General features: G+C 42.1%; 1 protein-coding gene across 1 annotated transcript in view; it reads left to right on the top strand.

Annotated features, from left to right (window-relative positions):
• rbks (ribokinase) overlaps window positions 1-18,846 on the top strand; it is a 49,398-nt gene that overhangs the window by 7,464 nt on the left and 23,088 nt on the right. The window contains exons 3-6 of the mRNA XM_083998213.1: window positions 4,297-4,429; window positions 5,470-5,533; window positions 5,996-6,058; window positions 6,888-7,052. Coding sequence (XP_083854339.1) covers window positions 4,297-4,429; window positions 5,470-5,533; window positions 5,996-6,058; window positions 6,888-7,052 — 425 coding nt within the window. The remainder of the gene's footprint in view (window positions 1-4,296; window positions 4,430-5,469; window positions 5,534-5,995; window positions 6,059-6,887; window positions 7,053-18,846) is intronic.

Raw genomic sequence — 18,846 nt, 5'->3', positions numbered from 1 at the left:
TACCTGCCAGTTATCCGGCTCCAGGTGGCTGTAGGCCAAATGTAGAGTCATTAGGTTAAAACCTCATGTTGACAGAAGTTTTTTTTTTTTTTTTTTTTTTAAATCATCGACAACCATTTTTCTATCATCTCAATAATTGTATGTCAAGACGCAACTGTGACGCACAGCAAAATTGGTTTCTCAGAAATTTAGTGAAGCAGGAAGGAGAAGACTGGTTAGTGATCTGTGCAGGAAGGGCACCTCTGTGCTTCTTGCATGGAAACACTCTGAGCCTTCACACCTAGTAAAAAAAATTCCTATCAGTCAGGCTACTGGCACCGTGCACTACGCTCAAGAAACGACTGAAGACGAAAGGCAGAGCAGCTGGATAGAGACATCTACCACAGGAAATCAAATCAGAAACCAGAGAAAAGAAAAGTGTGGCGTGTTAATGCAGTTATTTGTTCTTTTGTCACATGAGAAGTTGTGTAGGCTACCACATTCAAGCGCTACAGTTAGCTTTGCTTATTTTAGCATAGTTTATCATATTTTTATCTTAGGACAGTTTTTACATATTGGTTTTGTTCATGGTTAAAAAATCAAGTCCCTATATAATAAGTAACTTCTGTATTTCTTGTATCTCGGGCCTTACTGTGGTTTTATAGGTGGTTGACTGAACTTCCTGCAGTGTTGTCACCACTGTTAACCTCACACTTGTGAAACGTCAGATGTAAATGATAATGGCAAGTTTGTTGAAGGTGGTGGTATTTTTATTTATTTATTTATTTTTACTAATTTTTAGTACATTTAAACTGAGCCCATGAATGTGTTTCACTCAAGTGTTTGTGCTAAAGCTAAGCTAAACTAAGCTAACCAGCTACCTGACCTGATTTGTACATTGCATTACGGCCACAAAAGACATTTTGTGTGAAAATTATTTTAATCTTTATATTTGTACAGCAGGTAAAATAAGTATTGAACATGTCAATAGACTTGCATGGTGAGCATGCATAGAGGCCATGGCGGTTAAATGCATTACTCATTGTTTTGTTTTTTATAACTGTAATTGCAGGTCTGTCTAAAGCTCTCTGTCGGTAATCCTTGGCTCTTGGACAACTCTTCTTACCGTAGTTTTCTTTTGACTGTGAGAAATCTTGTGAAGAGCACCTGGTCGTGGCCAGTTCTTTTTAGTTCTGGATAACGGCATTCAGACACGTCTGTAACCGATGCATCAGTATGTTGTGCAACATCAGTTTCTCAAGGTGTTGAGAAGCTCTTTGCTTTTCCCCATCATGAGATGCCTCTTGTGTGACACCTTTGTGATAAGAAACTTTCTTATAGGCATCAATTTGGACTAAAGCAGCTGATATTACGTTGCACTGATAGGGGACAGGATTACTTTCTAAATTGTGACAGACTCCAGCTGCTTTTTGTCTTTCCGTAGATTTTTGCACCTCCTCTTCTTCATGTGTCCAATAGCTTATTCCCTGTGGCATTTCACTTTATTACATATTCTTAATTTATGGACATAGATGTTTGGTGTGTGCATTACTTGGGTTGTTTCAGACATCTGGTGAAAGTTTCATGTCAATAGCTCATTTAGAAATACATTTTCTGAGAAAAATGTTGGCGCATTCAATACTTATTTTCCTCGCTGTGCATATATATATACAGTATATATATACATATGCACAGTGAGGAAAATATTATATTATAAATATTCAATACTTATTTTCCTCGCTGTGCATATATATATATATATATATGCACAGCAGGGAAAATAAGTATTGAATGTGTCAACATTTTTCTCAGAAAATTTATTTCTAATAGAGCTATTGACATAGAGCTATTGACATGACATACGTATAGGCCTACTATATATATATACAGTATATATATATATATATATATATATATATATATATATATATATATATATATATATATATATATATATATATATATATATATTATATATATACACACACACATCTTTTTGTGATTTATGTGTATTATGTTATTCTGTTGTGTATCATGTATTGTGTTGTTGTGATGTTTCCTGCTGTAGGCATGGACATTGTAGCCACGAAAAAAAAAAGTTTTCTGCTGACAAAAACACAGCCTGCTATGAATTTGCAGACGTAGGAGTCGGTGTGCAAGCACGACTTTTCTCACCAGCAGTCACACTGAGGTGACAAGGGTGGGAAAGAAATTGGTAAAGACAGCTGCATCAAGAAGTATAATAGGTAATGTGTGTATTGAGGAGGTGTGTGTGCGTGACTATTAACATGTGTTTGACCTTTGTTCCGTTTCCTTCTCACCACATATTAGCCTCACTGACCCCCACATCCTGTTATAGCTTTGGGCATTTTAGTGCTTTCACACACCGGTGCAACAACAGGCAGCATTTATAACAACCTCCAGTGTTTGCCTCTGGCGTCTCGGTTACTGGAAATCCTGGGATTGAGTGAACTTACTGTAATAGCACACCTGCCACAAACACACGCTCACACACATACACAAGCATAAAAAAGGAGCAACAACAGGGTGAAAAACAAGTTTATGACAACATTTTGCCGTCCGCAAACCCTCCGGCCCTGGGCAACGCTGGTCCGGGGCCAAGCCACAGCATTCTGACGTACATATGAAACTGTCTGTAGTCTCTCCCACCACGTTACTCATCAGCTACCCTGTCTCTGTGATTGGAGGAATCAGCTGACAGCTCTTCCTGAGGGCACCCACCTGTGGCATATCACCCGTGAGGGGAGGGGCGAGCTAACCGTGGTGAGTCAGGCATTTACTGGTGTGGCCAGTGTCAAGTTGAGACATTTGTTTGATTTGCTGGTTGCATCATTTGCAAAAGTAAAGACACTTGCGTGGGTACATCTGACTGAATGTCTGGGTGAAACATCTAGACTGCATTTTAAAGTGATGAAGCAGGATTACAAGATAAAATGTTCCCCACAGTTTGGAGGAGTAGGGCAGTTTTAAAAAAAAAATTAGATTCTTGGCGGCAAATGTTTTAATTGCCAAGTACTTTGTGACAAATAAGTAGCTGAATTATATCTACAGATCCATTGCTCCACTTTGTGTCAAACAAATAGCAGCCCTTGTCAAGCTGTAGTGAGTCAGTTCATTGTGTGTTATGATTGGCCAGTTGGCTCTGCGCACCACAAGTGACAGCCACTTTGAGAGAGCTGATAAAAAAGATAGAATGGTAAAAACCTTTATGGATTTTTGGATGGTCCACAAATGCAGCGGGACTTCCCTTGGTGCAGATTGTGACAAACAGTCCGTCCATTGTTAAAGGGGAACTATGCAAGTCTGGTCGCTTTTCCGCTGTTTTGCTAACCCTCCTCCCAGCCATGTGCGTTTGTTTTCGACGAAAGCCGGCGAAAAATCAATCCATGGAGCTGTGGATAATGTTATTTATAACATACGATGTTACGATGTGTATATTTGTGTAGTCTTATGTGTCACAAACAAGAGATTACGGGTTACGTGGCGCATTTGTGCCGTAGAGACGAGAGCTGGGACACAGGGGCGGTTGCACTGCTCTTGCAAGGTTGGTTTCCAGCCAAGACACACTAGGCGGAAGGTAGAGAGCCTCCATTCTCCCTGGAACAAGTTACAAGTCATTGATTTAATCATTACAATTACTCTGAAGCTGTTTAATTAAGGTAACAATGTAGTATAGTTAAGCTAAAAATTCTGCATAGTTTGATGTGTGTTTAATGACAGTGAGAGAGTGTGACAAGACAAGGGCTGAGTGAATCCATGTGCAGATCTACAATGAAAATTTTTTTTTATCCAATTGTAAAATCCAGTAAATAACCCAATATTTAAAAAAAGAAATGAAAATCAATATGTGGTCAATGCTGATATTGTGGCACTGTATGGTGAACACTGATATTGATGTATCACCATGGATCATGGAGTCTGAGGCATCAGAATCCACAGAGACCTTTTGTTTGTGTGTGTTTGCACATTTTCCAGTGATGAGCACATACAGGAGTTTCATCAGGAAAGGATTTAGCCCTCCAGTGCTATCTTCACATTTTGACATCTCCCTGTACTCCATGGTTTCTAACAATGCCCAAAACAAGAAAAAACCCCAAAGTTTGATGGAAACGTTTGTCTACAGTGTGAAGAGTCTGTTGAGATGTGAAAAGCAAATTTCAAGCTCAAAACCCAAGCACAGCATTCTGAAGAGGGGACTCCTTCTTGTTTGGTCACTAAATCCCATGATGTTCTATTTGTTGAATATGGGTACTCCTTAAAATATGGTACTACTTACTGTTTTTTTCCCCCTCTTAGCCAGGCACCAAGGCTTCCAAAAGCAGGGGAAACCATCCATGGTCACAAGTTCTTCATCGGCTTTGGAGGAAAAGGGGCCAACCAGTGCATACAGGCTGCCAGACTGGGAGCCAAGACTGCTATGGTCTGCAAGGTACCAGAGCGCAATCAAGCTTCTAGCCATACGCTGCTGCTGTTGCAATGAGTCAGTTTGTGAGTGATCCCAGCATGAATAAATGCATGTCCGTTTTTTTTTTTTTTGTTTGTTTAGTTTTTTTTTGGATTAGCCAAACTTTGGCTCATCCACGTCCAACTCAAATAATCAGCTACCACCAGTCCACCAACTAGTTAACGACTCCCCGAAAACCTCGTAGCTTCATTCAGACTCCGGTCATCCCACCACATCAACTCACCAAGCTTCATTTTCTCTTGATCAATACCATACTGCATGCATACGCCCACCCACGCTCGCACGTCTTCAAACAAGCCTATTCCCATACCATACAACCCCAAGTCTCCAATCAGTGAGCTCAGCGTTGCCTTTCAACCTGAGCACTAAAGCACCGAAGCCCCACCTCTGTCAGAACAAAGAGGCCCGATCGATAACAACCCAGTGCGGGAGGAGCTCTCCGGGCATGGGGAGAACCCAAAAATAGACAACCCGGGCTTGTCAAAAAAACATCGAAGACAGAAGGCCGCTCTTCAAAGAGAGTGGGGCCAAGCAGCCAATACCAGCCCATCCCACTATCACAGGCAGCTAGAAGTGCCCGCGATTTGGCACGTTTTTTGGAAAGCGTGGGTTCGAAGAAGGCGCCTCGGGGCAAGGTGGGGACCCCTTCCACAACCCAAAGTAGCTACAGATGTGGACATCCCAGTGCGGATCAGGGGAAGAGTGGAAGGAGGGAAAGAAAACGAAAGCGAGGTGGGCATGAAGAGGCGTGAAGGCGGGGTTATCTTGTCTTCAAGGCTTGGCGCAGCTGGTCGTGTGTTTTTGCGCGTGTGCGTTTGTTGACTTTGTGTGTTCGTCTATGCACATTTTCGGCGGCGGCACCATGCCAGTATTCTGGCAGGGCACAGGAAAATCCAACCCAACTGAGATTTGAGTATAGCACTTTTCAAAAGTTGCCGCTAACCAAGTCTGACCCCGCTTGACACCCTCTTTGTTGTAATCGTTTTGCCTTCAATCTTTTCTAGGTTGGTAAAGACTTCTTTGGAGACAATTACATCCAGAATTTCAAGGACAGCGGTGTACACACAGGTAAGGTTGCGGTTTTCTTTTGCTTCACATGCCAAATTGGTTCCCAATTTCCATGGTGGATGGCAGAAAGATCACATTCAGAGCAAGGGTTGTTTTTTTTAGTCTGCATTTTGTTGATTCTTTGTACATACTCAAGGTTTTTGGATGTACTGGAAGGTTCCTCTATTGTTACAGCAAATGATTGTTAAACTCCATGGTTTTGCTGGAAGTGAATACGTTTTTCAGAAGTTGTTCTCAGTGCACATATCTGAGCCTAGATCCTTGTGACCTGCCTCATCCTCGCCAAAAAACAGTAACTTGAACCAAATGCACTCCAAGGTAGTAGCAGTGATTACTGTTCTAACATGTTGTTTTCTGTCTACACTGTTGAGACAGGTAGGAAACACTTTTCTTTTTGCAAAAAAAATACAAATAATGGATGCTTCTAACCTCTTGTTTTGTATCTTTCCTGTTTCCTCTCAGACTTTGTGGGTCAGACCTCTGACGCAGCCACAGGAGCGGCCTCCATCATTGTCAACGATGCGGGTAAATACCTCACCTAGCTCTCCTGTATCTCCTGGACTGGTAGAAATGCTCTTGTTCACGCAAACACAAAGCGAGAGCATGTGTGCTATAAGCTGAGCTGACTATTGCGCACACACACACACACATACACGCCCACACACGCTGTACACACATGTATTCAGCACTGCCCCTTACCCACCACTACACTAACGATTGCAATCACTGGATACGCACACACCACAAACGCGCACTAACTTAAACGCTTAAGTGCACCAACGCTGAGCATCCACGCTGAGAACAATTTCTCCCATGTAGCAAATATAGCCAGGTGATGACGTGTGGGCCTCCTCTTGGATTTGCTTTAAAGTTCATCCTCTCATTTCATTGGGTAACTGATAGTTCATTACTGTGACATAAAGAATAACCCATAAGATATGCCTTTTACATTGTGTGAAAAGGTCAAAGAGTAACTGAGATACATATCAGAATTATAGGGAAAATATGTTTAATATTGAAAATTGGTTTGATTGAAGGTATTTTGAAGGTCATATTGGGCGTGTGTTTAAGGATCGATGAGGTATTTTTACAAACACCTGAACGTCACTGGTTATTTGCAGCACATTTGAAATTTACTGTAATTTTATAATACATTTAATAGGTTTTTAAGGCAAATAATTAAGGATATTGAAGTATCTCTGTTGTATAAAATGTGTGGATAAAAAAGAGTGCAACAAATTAGACAGCACCACAGTTTGTTACATTACTGTAAAATGCCTCAAATCTAATTGTGGACTTGAGAATTCCCATGGGTGCTGCACCCTCACGCCTCTCTTGTGGTGTCCGTGGACAGGTGAGAATGCCATTGTGATCGTGGCCGGTGCCAACATGCAGCTGGGCAGTCAGGACCTGCAGGAAGCTCTTCCAGCCATCAGCCATGCAAAAGTGCTGGTGTGCCAGCTGGAGATCAGTCCACAGATATCCCTGCAGGCGCTGCACATGGCTCGGGAGAACAAAGGTCAGTGAGTGAGTCCCTGAAGACGCGTTCAACAACATACTATAATGCTGCTCTTATATAACACAGAACATTTAGGTTCTTTTAACCATGTTATTCTCTTCCACCTTTGATCTTTAAAGGATCAATCAGTCCTTGGGGCTTAACAGGTGGATATTTATACACTGCCATCAGACTTTTTAAAGGGACAACAAGGAGTTTTGGAAAAGCAAAGCGTTTCCACACTACATTTATGAGCCTCCGTGCACCTTGAAATTCTTTGACCGGCGCAAGACAGACTCATGTTTTCATTCATCAAGAATTAAAGTCAGAGGTTCGAAGTCGTAGTTCCGACCATAAACGGCGATTCGGCGGCGTTATTCTCATAACTCGCCGTGAAACCGAAAGTAAAGAAACGCTGGTCTGCTCGACCCAAAAATGGGCCCATTAACAAGTGTGGGTAACGTAGATTCATCCACATTAATATGAGACTTTTTTATTGTTGCGGAATTTTTTGTTCTGCCGACGGAGAAAACTCCTCGTTGTCCCTTTAATTATTCTGCAAATGGTAGATGAGCTGACAGACAAATTAATTTCCTTTTGGGGATTAATAAAGTAATCTGTATTTGTATGTAAAGTTATTCCAATAGACCACATGCACTCTGGTCATTGTAGAGTCTTGATAATGGAAGAAGACATGTGTCTAAGGAACATGCTTAAAGTAATAATATCCCTTGAAACTTCTGGTAACACTTCTGTTATAAAATCTCTGTTGGCCACCTGCATGCTCAGTACGTTCCAAAGCCTTGTAGTTTGGCTAAATGATTCAACACACTGCTTTTCTCATAATCCTCATGTACGAACCTGTTGAGCCCAAACCTCTTTGGCCAGAGACGCTGGCACTTTTTATGAACAACTCACAAATATAACGTATACCTGCCTGGAGAGGACTTAAGTTACGTTTACTCTTACACATTCAGTGAGGCAAAAGACAACCTGATCAGGGCGTGTCGGTGGTCGAGGGGTTAAGAGCATGACCCACGTTGGGAATGCCCAATGCAGTGATCGCCGGATCGGATCCCAACCGTGCTGATCTGTACTGCATGTCAATCCCCCAGTCTCTCTCTCCAGTATCCTGCCAATTAAAGGCAAAAATGACCCAAAACTTATCTTTAAAAAAAAGAAAAGCTGTGGTACAATAGTTTTGACCAAGGTTTCAAGCAAGATCTTTTAGGAGGGGCAATAGGGATTGAATCGGCTCCATATAGTGGAAATTCAAGCCGACTGCAGTCACTTTTTGTTCAAGGGAGCAACTGATAACATTCCACAGCCGTCTTTCAAGCCCACAGAAAGAGTGGATGCAGTCGATACAAACTTGACAAATAAGAAGTTCTCCTCCTAACCAACGACATGCACTGTGGCTCAGGTCAGTGAACTCAGAGGGTTCAGCTGCTGCAGCCTCACTTGGTCTGGTATGACTAGGAGCTATTGGCTAATTTTAGCAAGGGTTGGGAAACTTAAGTATGTACGTTGATGGATAGCTGACTTTAAACAAGTTTGTTGACTTTGTGACTCTTTTGCTACTTCTACACTGTGTTTTCTAACATCACAGATCCACAGTGGTATTATCTAGTTGTCAGCCTTTGTTTTTTTAAGCAGCTGAGTTAAGAGAGTCTAGTAGTTTTTGCTTGCGACAGAAGACTGCACATGTTTTGGAAATTTGCCATTGATACATACAACATTAAAATTAACAACGGTTACCTTTTTTATTTTTATTTTTTTAATAAATCTTTTAATTAGATTTTTTAGTTCATACAGTAACTAGACAAGTGGAATGTATCCAGGTGATTTTGTTGACAGGTAGTAGGATCGTTGTACTACTCAGACAACAACCTAAGCCAGAACAACTTCTAAGAACATCTGTAGAACCATAATTACCCATCATCCCTTCCCATCCAAGAAAGAAAAAAGCAAAACTATGACCAATAATTGAGGTTAACAGCTGTTAACTTAACAGTCTAGAAGTAATGTTGCTAGTTCATCATCCAACTTCATTCTCTTACTCACCCAGAGCTGTCAAAGCAGAGGAAGTGTTAAAGAGGGCCTTATATGGCATTTTTAGGGTTAATCATTTTATCCTTTTATTGACTAAAATAGACTGACATGCTTCTGTGTCAAGTATTTTCTCTTCTTCTACACCTTATAATGAACTCTATTCACCCTTCATCTGAAAGGCTCTGTTAGAGCTCAGGGTTTTTAAAGACCCTCCCCTCACTCTGAATCTATCAAATCAGAGCCCAGTGTGCTTTAATTTGTCAGCTTGACAGCATGGTACCATGGCAACATTCTGCCCGCATCTTGCTGTAAAGGTGCTGTATGTTTATGGCCGTTACAAAGAAGAAGAAGATAAACTCATTTAAATAAACTCCTTAACTCATTGAGTGCCAATGACGTACAGTATCTGTAGCCTACGTCAATCAAAATTCAACGCTTGAGTGCCAATGACGCACATATATGTTTGTTGTATTTTAGTTTAGTTTTTTTTTGTACAATGAAAAAACATGTGAAATGAAATTTTCAGATGTCTTACATGTTTTTGAAGCCAAAATTCAAACTCAGCGTTTTTCTTGAGAGACTTTCTTTCACAAAAATGCATTTTTCTCAGCTTTCTAGAAAAAAAGTGGTGTTTTTGGTGCAACCAGGCTCTATTCAACTTAAGATATATCAAGAATGGAACAAGGTACAAACAAATGTTTTTTTCCCTAGTTAAATAGAGAGTCTCCTCTTTTCTTTGAGCTATTTGGTGTTTTCAGAGTTATAGTACAAAATATTCTCTGGGTCTTGAAATATTACTCAGAATGCCCCGAAACGCTGGCACATGGCACTGACCATTTTATAAAAGGGCTGGCACTCAATGAGTTAACATTTCATACCTGCTCCACTGCTTCTTACTAACGTGATCAGGTTCCTAGTAACACGGTTAAACCTCAAAGATTCTACAGATCTACAGAAATAGCTACTGCAAACATAAAGTGGCTCACTGTGCATGCTTTCTGAGTCAAACTTTTACTATTACTATAATTTTTAAAACAGAATTTGGAAGTGTGTAAAAAAAAAAAAAAAAAAAAACTTAATTCATTTCTCCAGGCAATGGCGAACACAGCTTATCCTAGCATGGCTAAGGAGAACTCTTCATTATCAGTATTTATGTGCTGGGCCATGTGTGGGGGCGTGCCGAGCTTGCAGGGGGGCAGCACCAAAGGACATATTGATGTCAATAGGTCAGGTGAATGAAGGAGGAAATTGGGTTTTGCCTTGACTCTGTTACTCCCTTTGGTGGGAATTTGGATCCTTGTGAGTCTGCAGACAATTTGCATACACAAAAAGCTGCACCGAAGAACAGGAGAACTCAGAGGTCCTCTTTAACTCTTTCTCTTTTCCTCCACTGAAGTTAACAGCCCTGCTTTAAAACTGGATAAAGAGTTTATTTAGTTTTTTGGCAGGAAACCTCAGCCAACTTTTATTTCTTCTTATCGATCTCTTTATTATTCAATCAGTCATATTGTAGGATGGAAAACAGATCCCCGACATCAGTCATGTAACTGTTTCTGTTTGAATTCCACTCTGCTGCGCCCTTTAGACAGGCTCCTGACTGACTCACACGCCTTTATCAAGTCGAGTGTGAGGAGTGGACAATTGAAATGTTTTCACAAGTAGCTGTTGTGTCCGTACTGCTCATGTTCTACATGGAGCGGCGCAGCGTGTCCGTACACATTTCTGTAGGCTGACAGGATCCCTGTGTTCCTGCATAAACAAAATCCTATTTTTGACCACCACCACCCACCACCCTGCCTTTGTCCTTTCCCTTCCTTCACCTTTTTTTTTTTTTTTTTCCTTTTTGCTAACCAGGTTAGCTAATCATCTCTAACAGCGTCCTATTATTAGAAGCCTTCCGCGTCATTCAAGACGTCTGGGGAGCCTCTCGCCCCTGTCATCAGGGCCTGTCGCTGGTAAACGCTCGCCGCGGGGCCCGCCAGAACGAAGGAGCCGCAGCCATAACTGTGTTGCAGATGGGATACCCAGATGGCCTCGCCGAGCGCCACCCTCTCCCCCCCCTCCCCTCCCTTCCTCACCGTGTCGATCGTACCACGGGATTAGGCTTTGGCATGTGGCGCGAGGAGAGAGGCAAGGCGAAGTGAAGACGCTTGGCAAGGATGCCACCTCGACGTTGCTGCACCAGAGCATTGCGTAAATGCAGCTCTCCGGAGAGAATGAGTGTTAATGGGTTTGGCGGGCGAGGATTTTAATGACGCGGGGGTGAAGCGCCGCTCAAATTACGCAAATGTCACCATCGAGCCACACGTACTGCGAGACGCCAGCTCTCGGAAAACTCTTGTCAAGATAACCTATCAGGAAGAGTTCATTCTTCATGCATGTAATTATTTGAGGAGAAAACATACACTGTACTGTACCAGTCAAGTGCTCCAGTTGTTATTTTGATTTATAATTTATTGTCTTGGTATTTGTGAAATTAAAACGACAGATAATAAAACTGAACATTTAACCCTCCTGTTGTCCTCCTGGGTCAAGGAAGGAAGGAAGGATGAAGGGAAAGAAGGATGGAAGGAAGGACAAAGGGAAAGATGGAAGGAAAGAAGGAAGGGAAAAAGGAAGGTAAGATAGAAGGAGGGAGGGAACAGATTGGGTTGATTGGGTCAAAAGAGGAAGGAAGAAGTAAGGACGAAGGGAGGGAAGGAAGGAAGGAAAGATGGAGGGAGGGAACAGATTCGTTCAAGGAAGGAAGAAAAAGTAAGGGAGAAGGGAAAGAAAGGAGGAAACAGATCAGGTCAACTGGATCAAAAGAGGAAGAAAGTAAGGACAAAGGGAAGGGAGGAAGGAATGAAGGAAGGAAGGGAATAAGGATTGTGGAAAGAAGGAAGGGAAAAGGGAAGTAAAGAAAGATGGAGGGAGGGAGCGGATTCGTTCAAGGAAGGAAGAAGAAGGAAGGGAAAAGGGATTGTGGAAAGAAGGAAGGGAAAAAGGAAGGAAAGATGGAGGAAGGAAACACATTGGGTCAATTTGACCCAGAAGGACAACAGGAGGGTTAAGAAACGAAGAACCAGAATCTTCTTGTACTAAATGCAACCGACATTTTGACCCGTTCACCAGCCAACACACATGTGGTTTCTGTCAAAAGCAAAAATCTGACATTATTCAGAAGTTCCCATCAACGTGTTGCACTTGCAAGTTGCTTTATTTTCCCCCTCTGCCCAGTTCATGACGAACCAGCTCCATGTGCTTTAAACCTGGAGCCAGTGAAGGCACCGTCTCCTCTGATGCTTTGGGTCCTGATCCTGCTCTTGGATGAAGTTCTGACCAGCCATTCTGTCTCATTCTGACACCAATATACAGTCCTACCTCCTGTAGTGCTTTATTGTGTTAAAGTTGAGACAGTGGAACAAACTATGTTTTTTGCTTATACATTTTTTTATTGGCAACCAGAGACTCAGAAATAATAAATCACGATCAAATTAATCATAATTACCAATACATTTTTCAATTGTTATAAATTAAAAAGTGAGAGATAAGGAAAACAAAACAAAAACACAACACAATGAAAAACATAAAAAACTAAACAACACAAACAAAAACAATAAATGATGTGTTGCATAATAGACACATAAATTAGTGAGGAAGAGGGTGGTGGTGTACAGACATCGTATAAAGGACCAGGACCAGGCGTATAGAGTCCATATGAGCTCAAACTCAACCCTATAGGCTTAAGACCTTTCAAAATTCTCTGGAAAGAGGGTAGCCTACGTACCATATTAATTATTTCTCTCCATAAGAGCTGTTCCTCATTACACCTTTCCAGAAGATTAGAGCAAACTATGTTCACTTATTTATTGTGGCTTTTTGCCTTTAAAGGGGAACAATGCAAGATCAGTCGCTTTTCCTCTGTGCTGCTAACCCTCCTCCTGGCCATGTGCATTTGTTTTTAACGAAGCCAGCGAGAAATCAATCAATAGAGTAGTGGATATTATATATTATATACAATGTTACGATGTGTACATGTATATATGGGTTACAGGGCGCATTTGTGTCATAGAGCCGCAGAGATGAGAGCTGGGACACTGGGTCGGAGCTCTGATCTCATAAGGTTGGTTTTCAGCCAAGAGACACTAGGTGGAAGGCAGAGAGCCTCCATTCTCCCTGGAACTAGTTACAAATCATTTATTTAATCATCACAATTACTCTGAAGCTGTTTAACTAAGGTAAAAATGTAGCATAGTTAAGCTAAAAACCCTGCATAGTTCCTCTTTAAACAACAGGACAGTAGAATGAGACAGGAAATGGGGAGACAGAGAGGAGGAGTGACATGCAGCAAAGGGCCACCGGGGGAATCAAACCGTGGCCGGCAGCAGCGAGGGCTGTAGGCTCTGCAAACGGGGCGTCTGCTCAACCCAGTGAGCTATGCAGCGCCCCCAAACTATGTAAACTTTTAAAGCTGCGTTAACTTCAATTGCTGCAGGAAAACTGGAAATGAACCAGTTCCTTCAGCCCTGAAGAGTTCTGTTTTCTATTTCTTGCTGCTCATCTTCCTACCTTTTAAACATCCCATATTACCCTTAACATCAAACCCAAATCTGCTTTTTAATAAATAAAAAAAAAAGTGCAAATCCTCCTAAACAACCTCCAAGGTTTTTCACTGTCTTGTATTTCACATTGTGGTTTTGTGAAACTTTTGACTGGTAGTACATGGATAATACATAATTTAGTGCGATCTACCATTTAACATGGAGATATTTAATGGAACGAAATGAACTCTAAGGAAACGGTAGATTTATGTAGTGTCACTCTTCCTTCCTCTGTCTTCACCCTGTCATCCTCCCCCTCCTTCTTTTCTGCGCAAGAAGCCGCTTTTATATTTCTCACCAGATGCAATTAGAGCCTCTTAAAGCCCTTTCACATACTCACTGATGACTCATTTCTTTTATATGTGTGTGTGTGTGTGTGTGTGTGTCTGTGTGCACGGAAGCCTGTGTGAGTGATCTCCGTCTTACTCCGTTCTCCCTCTTGCTTTTGTTTTCCATGCACCTTTCCTCCTCAGTAGACCGCAGCGACAAACTTGTGTGTTTTTTTTTCTACTTTCTGGACGCGTCCGGCTGAAAAAAACGTGCGACCAGACTTTGAACCTCCCGTGTTAAAAAAGCCCAGAGTCATGACACATACTGCACGCACACACTCAGCCAGACATGACTCAGTCTGCACACATCCCAGTATTACCACATCTGTCCCAGCAGCTGAGCGCGCGCGTGTGTGTTTGTGTATGTGCTGCAGTTTCACTAACACCTGGAGAGCAAAACAAAGCAACCTGACACCACACGCTGCTTAATGTGACATCCTCAGTCGCATCTTTTGTGCATTAGGGATTTCACACAAGCTGCTCGTGTGTTGTGCATATTGACGAGTTTCCGTCCTGAGCGGTGTTGTTGCATGTATGCTTCATGAGAATCAGTGTATCCAGTTGACAGCAGCACTTTAAATTACGCGCTTGACACAAACAACCGCGGTCGCACCACAGATGGCAGCTAAGGGAGCAGATAGTGAAAGTCAACATCAGACTTCCTCTGTCCGCAGCTACAGATAATATTATCATTATTGGCAATAATCTGAGCATGAGTAAGTCTTTCACATGATTCAGTGATACTTACATGACGTATACGCTAAAGCAGTGGGACTGACAGCTGTCTGGAGTGAATTACTCCACATGCATAATGACAGTGAAGTGTACATTACCAGGCCTGGGTTAACATGTGTCAAGTTGTTGTTTGATCACCACCAGTGTTGGGCACATTACTTTAAAGGGATAGTTCACCCAAAATTCAAATTTCACTCATTATCTACTCACCCTCATGTCGACTAAGAGCTGTGAGAATTTTTTTAGAGTCCTCCGTGCCTTCTCTGAGTTACGGGGGGTCCGTGCAGCAGTATTTGTCCATATAATGGTTGTGAATGGATACCAACTTTCTTCGTCCAAAAAGACACACCAAAAAACATCCAAATACCTCCATACTGCTCGTCTGTAATGTCCCTCTTGTATTGAAGCCCCAACATGAGAAATTGTTCCGTCGGTCGTGACTTGCACTGACACAGGAAGAGCAGTGAACCGAGACACTGGGAGCTTCCGCTACAAACAAGCTTAAAATATTTTTTTAATACTTTAATACTATACTATACTGTAGATACTCATATCATTCATATCTCCATGGAGCGGGTAAGCTCGGTGCTGGCTGCCATGTGGTGTCTCCATGTTTTTACGTTCAGTGGCAGCGTGACGGTAGGAAACCACGGAAACTCAGCGGAGACACCGGAGCTGTCGGCTCAGGTCGAGGTGGCGTCTGTGAAAAGTCACCGCGGTAACGCAGTGAGGAGGAATGGAGCGTTACACTGATGCTGCATTCACCTGCAGTCGGGCAGACGGCCGTCGCTAACAAACCAGATGTCATTTTAGTCACAGAAGTCCAGAGAAAGCCGATAAAACGTGGGTCAGGTAAACAATACCACATCGCCATGACAACATATTGTCACGTGTATTGTTTTGCCTCGTGCTGACGGACCACTTGTTTACATAGAGGCTTGTTTATGCCGTTATGTGCAGCGGCTGTCGTCCGTCTGCCGTCTGCCCAATTTCACGTGAATGCAGCATGAAAATTATGATTGAGTTGCTTGCGATATACAACCACAACGCTAGATGGGAGTAATTCCTACACACTGTACCTTTAAAAAAAAGTAATTAGTAATTGCTAGTTACTTTCCCTAAAAAGTAACTGAGATAGTCACTGAATTTGTATATTATTAAAGTAACTAATTACTGGGAAAAGTAACCATTGCGTTGCTTTTTTATAAAATGCTCAAATGTGTCAAATGACTTGGACTCGCCCCCCTAACCCCCTAAACATAACCCTAACCTCCTTTTTATCTGGAACTAACCAACTCACTCAGTATTCCTCCGCACATACATTCTATATCAGCACGTTGCGAAGCCTGCCTGTACGGAAATCTGCTTTGGGATTTGTTAACAGCAAAAGTAATAAAAGGATAAAAATGACAGTTTACAGTAAAAGTTTCCTTATTCATTCATTCAGATTCCCTGAAACACTGGATCTGAAACTCCAGTAAATAAATAATTTCCTTTGCAGAGCAGCCCACAGGGAGAAGCTGTAACATTGTTCTGTAGCCAAACAAGAACTAACTAGAGAGGTCCACTGTCACCAGTAGGAACACATCAGTGAGCCATGCTGTTCCACAGGGGGTCATACTGCGATCTTTCATTAGATGAACAAACACACACTCAGTCCTACAGTACTCTGGCTTCTGTACCGTGTTCAGCTGCTGGAAATGGCAAATGTGTATTAGTCCCCATGTCTGCTACCAGCAGATTCAGTTTTCTCAGTCCTGATGAAACTGTTTCTATATTAACAGTTTTTTTGTTTGTCTGTTTTTTAAATTCTGATAATTGAATAGCAGTTTTTGGCTTCATTTATCAGCTTGGTTGGTTCTACTTCTGGTTTGGAGCTGAACGCCAAAGCTTTTGGTCTTTTCATGGCTTTTGTTAACAGTAGAATGATGCCAGACCTGCTCTCTAAGCATCCCTGAACTGAAGAATGAACGCTTCTTGACCTCAGTCACGGTGCTTTGTGTGCGAATGAAGCACCAAGTGCAGTTTGGTCATTTCTTTCATCAACTGTACAAATAACTATTAAACACATGACTTTAATATATTCATTCTTCACTGTGACCCTAGCAGCTTATACAAGTGTTAGTGTTGGTAGCCTCAAGTGGAAGGAAACTGACATTAGCAGAAAAAACTACTGCTTTTATTGCTTGATGAATAGAGGACCATGTGTCACACAGAAGTACAAGAATAAGAGGCATTTAAGGGGAGACACTACAGGTGAATAGGGTAAAAAATTTAAATAACAGATATCACCATGAAACGTCCCAAGGTTATCACTTACATTAAGACAACAATTTTTTATATTACAGGTTTTGTCAGATCTTATGTTTAAATATGTAAATGAGGCAATATCTAATGAAATATGCGCTAATTTGCATACATTTCCAGAACCAAAATCTGAAAAATGGATAAAGCCCCTTTCAAAATTCTTGTTTTATTTTGTTGACATAATTAGAGTCAGAAGTTTTTACAGTGGGGATTTTGGATATTTCAAATTTCGCCCTCTTTCTGGGAATAAAATGTTGTATAAATCAGGCTTTGAATGATATATCAACAAACCCCTCAGAATATAGACAGTGTTTTTGCCTGTAGTGTCTCGCCTTAAAGGGATAGTTCACCAAAAATTCAAATTGCACTCATTATCTACTCCCCCTCATGTGGACCAAGGGCTGGGAGAAGTTTCAGAGTCCTCCGTGGCTTCTCTGAGTTACAGGGGGTCTCGGCGTAGCAGTGCATGTCCATATAACGGTTGCAAATGGATACCACTATTCTTCGTAACAAAAGGACACACCAAAAAACATCCAAATACCTCCATGCTGGTCCGTCCAAATCTTGCGCGATTCCAGGTAGAGAAGCTTCCGCTACAAACAAGCTTGAAATATAGACTTATTTAATCTTTTTTTAGAACAATTTCGCATTTCGGGGCTTCAATACAAGACGGACATTACATACGAGCAGCATGGAGGTATTTGGATGTTTTTTGGTGTGTCTTTTTGTTACGAAGACAGTTGGTATCCATTTGCAACCGTTATATGGACATGGACTGCTACGCCGAGACCCCCTGTCACTCAGAGAAGCCACGGAGGACTCTGAAACTTCTCCCAGCCCTTAGTCCACATGAGGGGGAGTAGATGATGCGTGCAATTTGAATTTTGGGTGAACTATCCCTTTAAAACAGTGTGTCTAGTGAAAGATGAGGCGAGTGCCGAAGACAGAGAAGTTTCCTCTTCTTGCTAAGCGGCGGCATCACATTTCAGAGATGTCTTGCAAACGGATGGAAACCAAGGAACAAATCACTTAGAGAGCGAGAGAGAGAGAGCGAGGAAGAGCTGGAATGAACCCAGTGTCACTTCTTCATGACATGGCCTTGGCTCAGGCGAGTATACATATAGTACAGTATGAGTGTGTGTGTTAAAAACAGAGAGAGAGTGAGACATTATTTCCACTTTTACTCGCGAGCAGCCCAGTATCCACCTCAAAGCGCCAGGTGGCCAAAGCCCTGCACAAACCCACGCAGCTGCTCTCTTATGTGCCCACGCAAACACACACACACACACACACACACAGCAACTAGGCACACACTTTTTTTTTGCACAGCAGACTTTGATGTCACCAACGCTGAACATATATTTCACTCACACACACACACACACACACTTTTCATGAGGCTTTATTTTGTACACAGAGATATCAGAATTAATCGCTTCGTCAAGCTGGGCTTATCCTCACACATACACAGAAATCATGGTATTAGATGCATTAATGCTCCATGCTCATGAATATGCATAAGACAGTGATGTGCAACACGTACAGAGGATTACTTCTGACAAACACTCCTGCTCCCTCTTTCCCTGGCTGGCTCTCTCTCCCTCTCTTTGCACTCCTTAACAGGCGCAGAAAGGGTCACAACTCACCCACACACTGACACACATATATGGGGTTATTGCGTGCCTCATGTTTAATCGTCTCCTCGCAAACGCACACTTCTGGGAGTGTAGGGGTTACGGCGTACGACAGGAAGCCAGAGGATGCGAGGCCGTCTCTCTCCACCACCAGCCCTTTTTTTTTCTCTCCTCT

This window comes from Trachurus trachurus (assembly GCF_905171665.1).
Source record: "Trachurus trachurus genome assembly, chromosome: 22".
NCBI lineage: Eukaryota > Metazoa > Chordata > Actinopteri > Carangiformes > Carangidae > Trachurus > Trachurus trachurus.
This window is presented reverse-complemented; position numbering and strand designations above follow the sequence as displayed.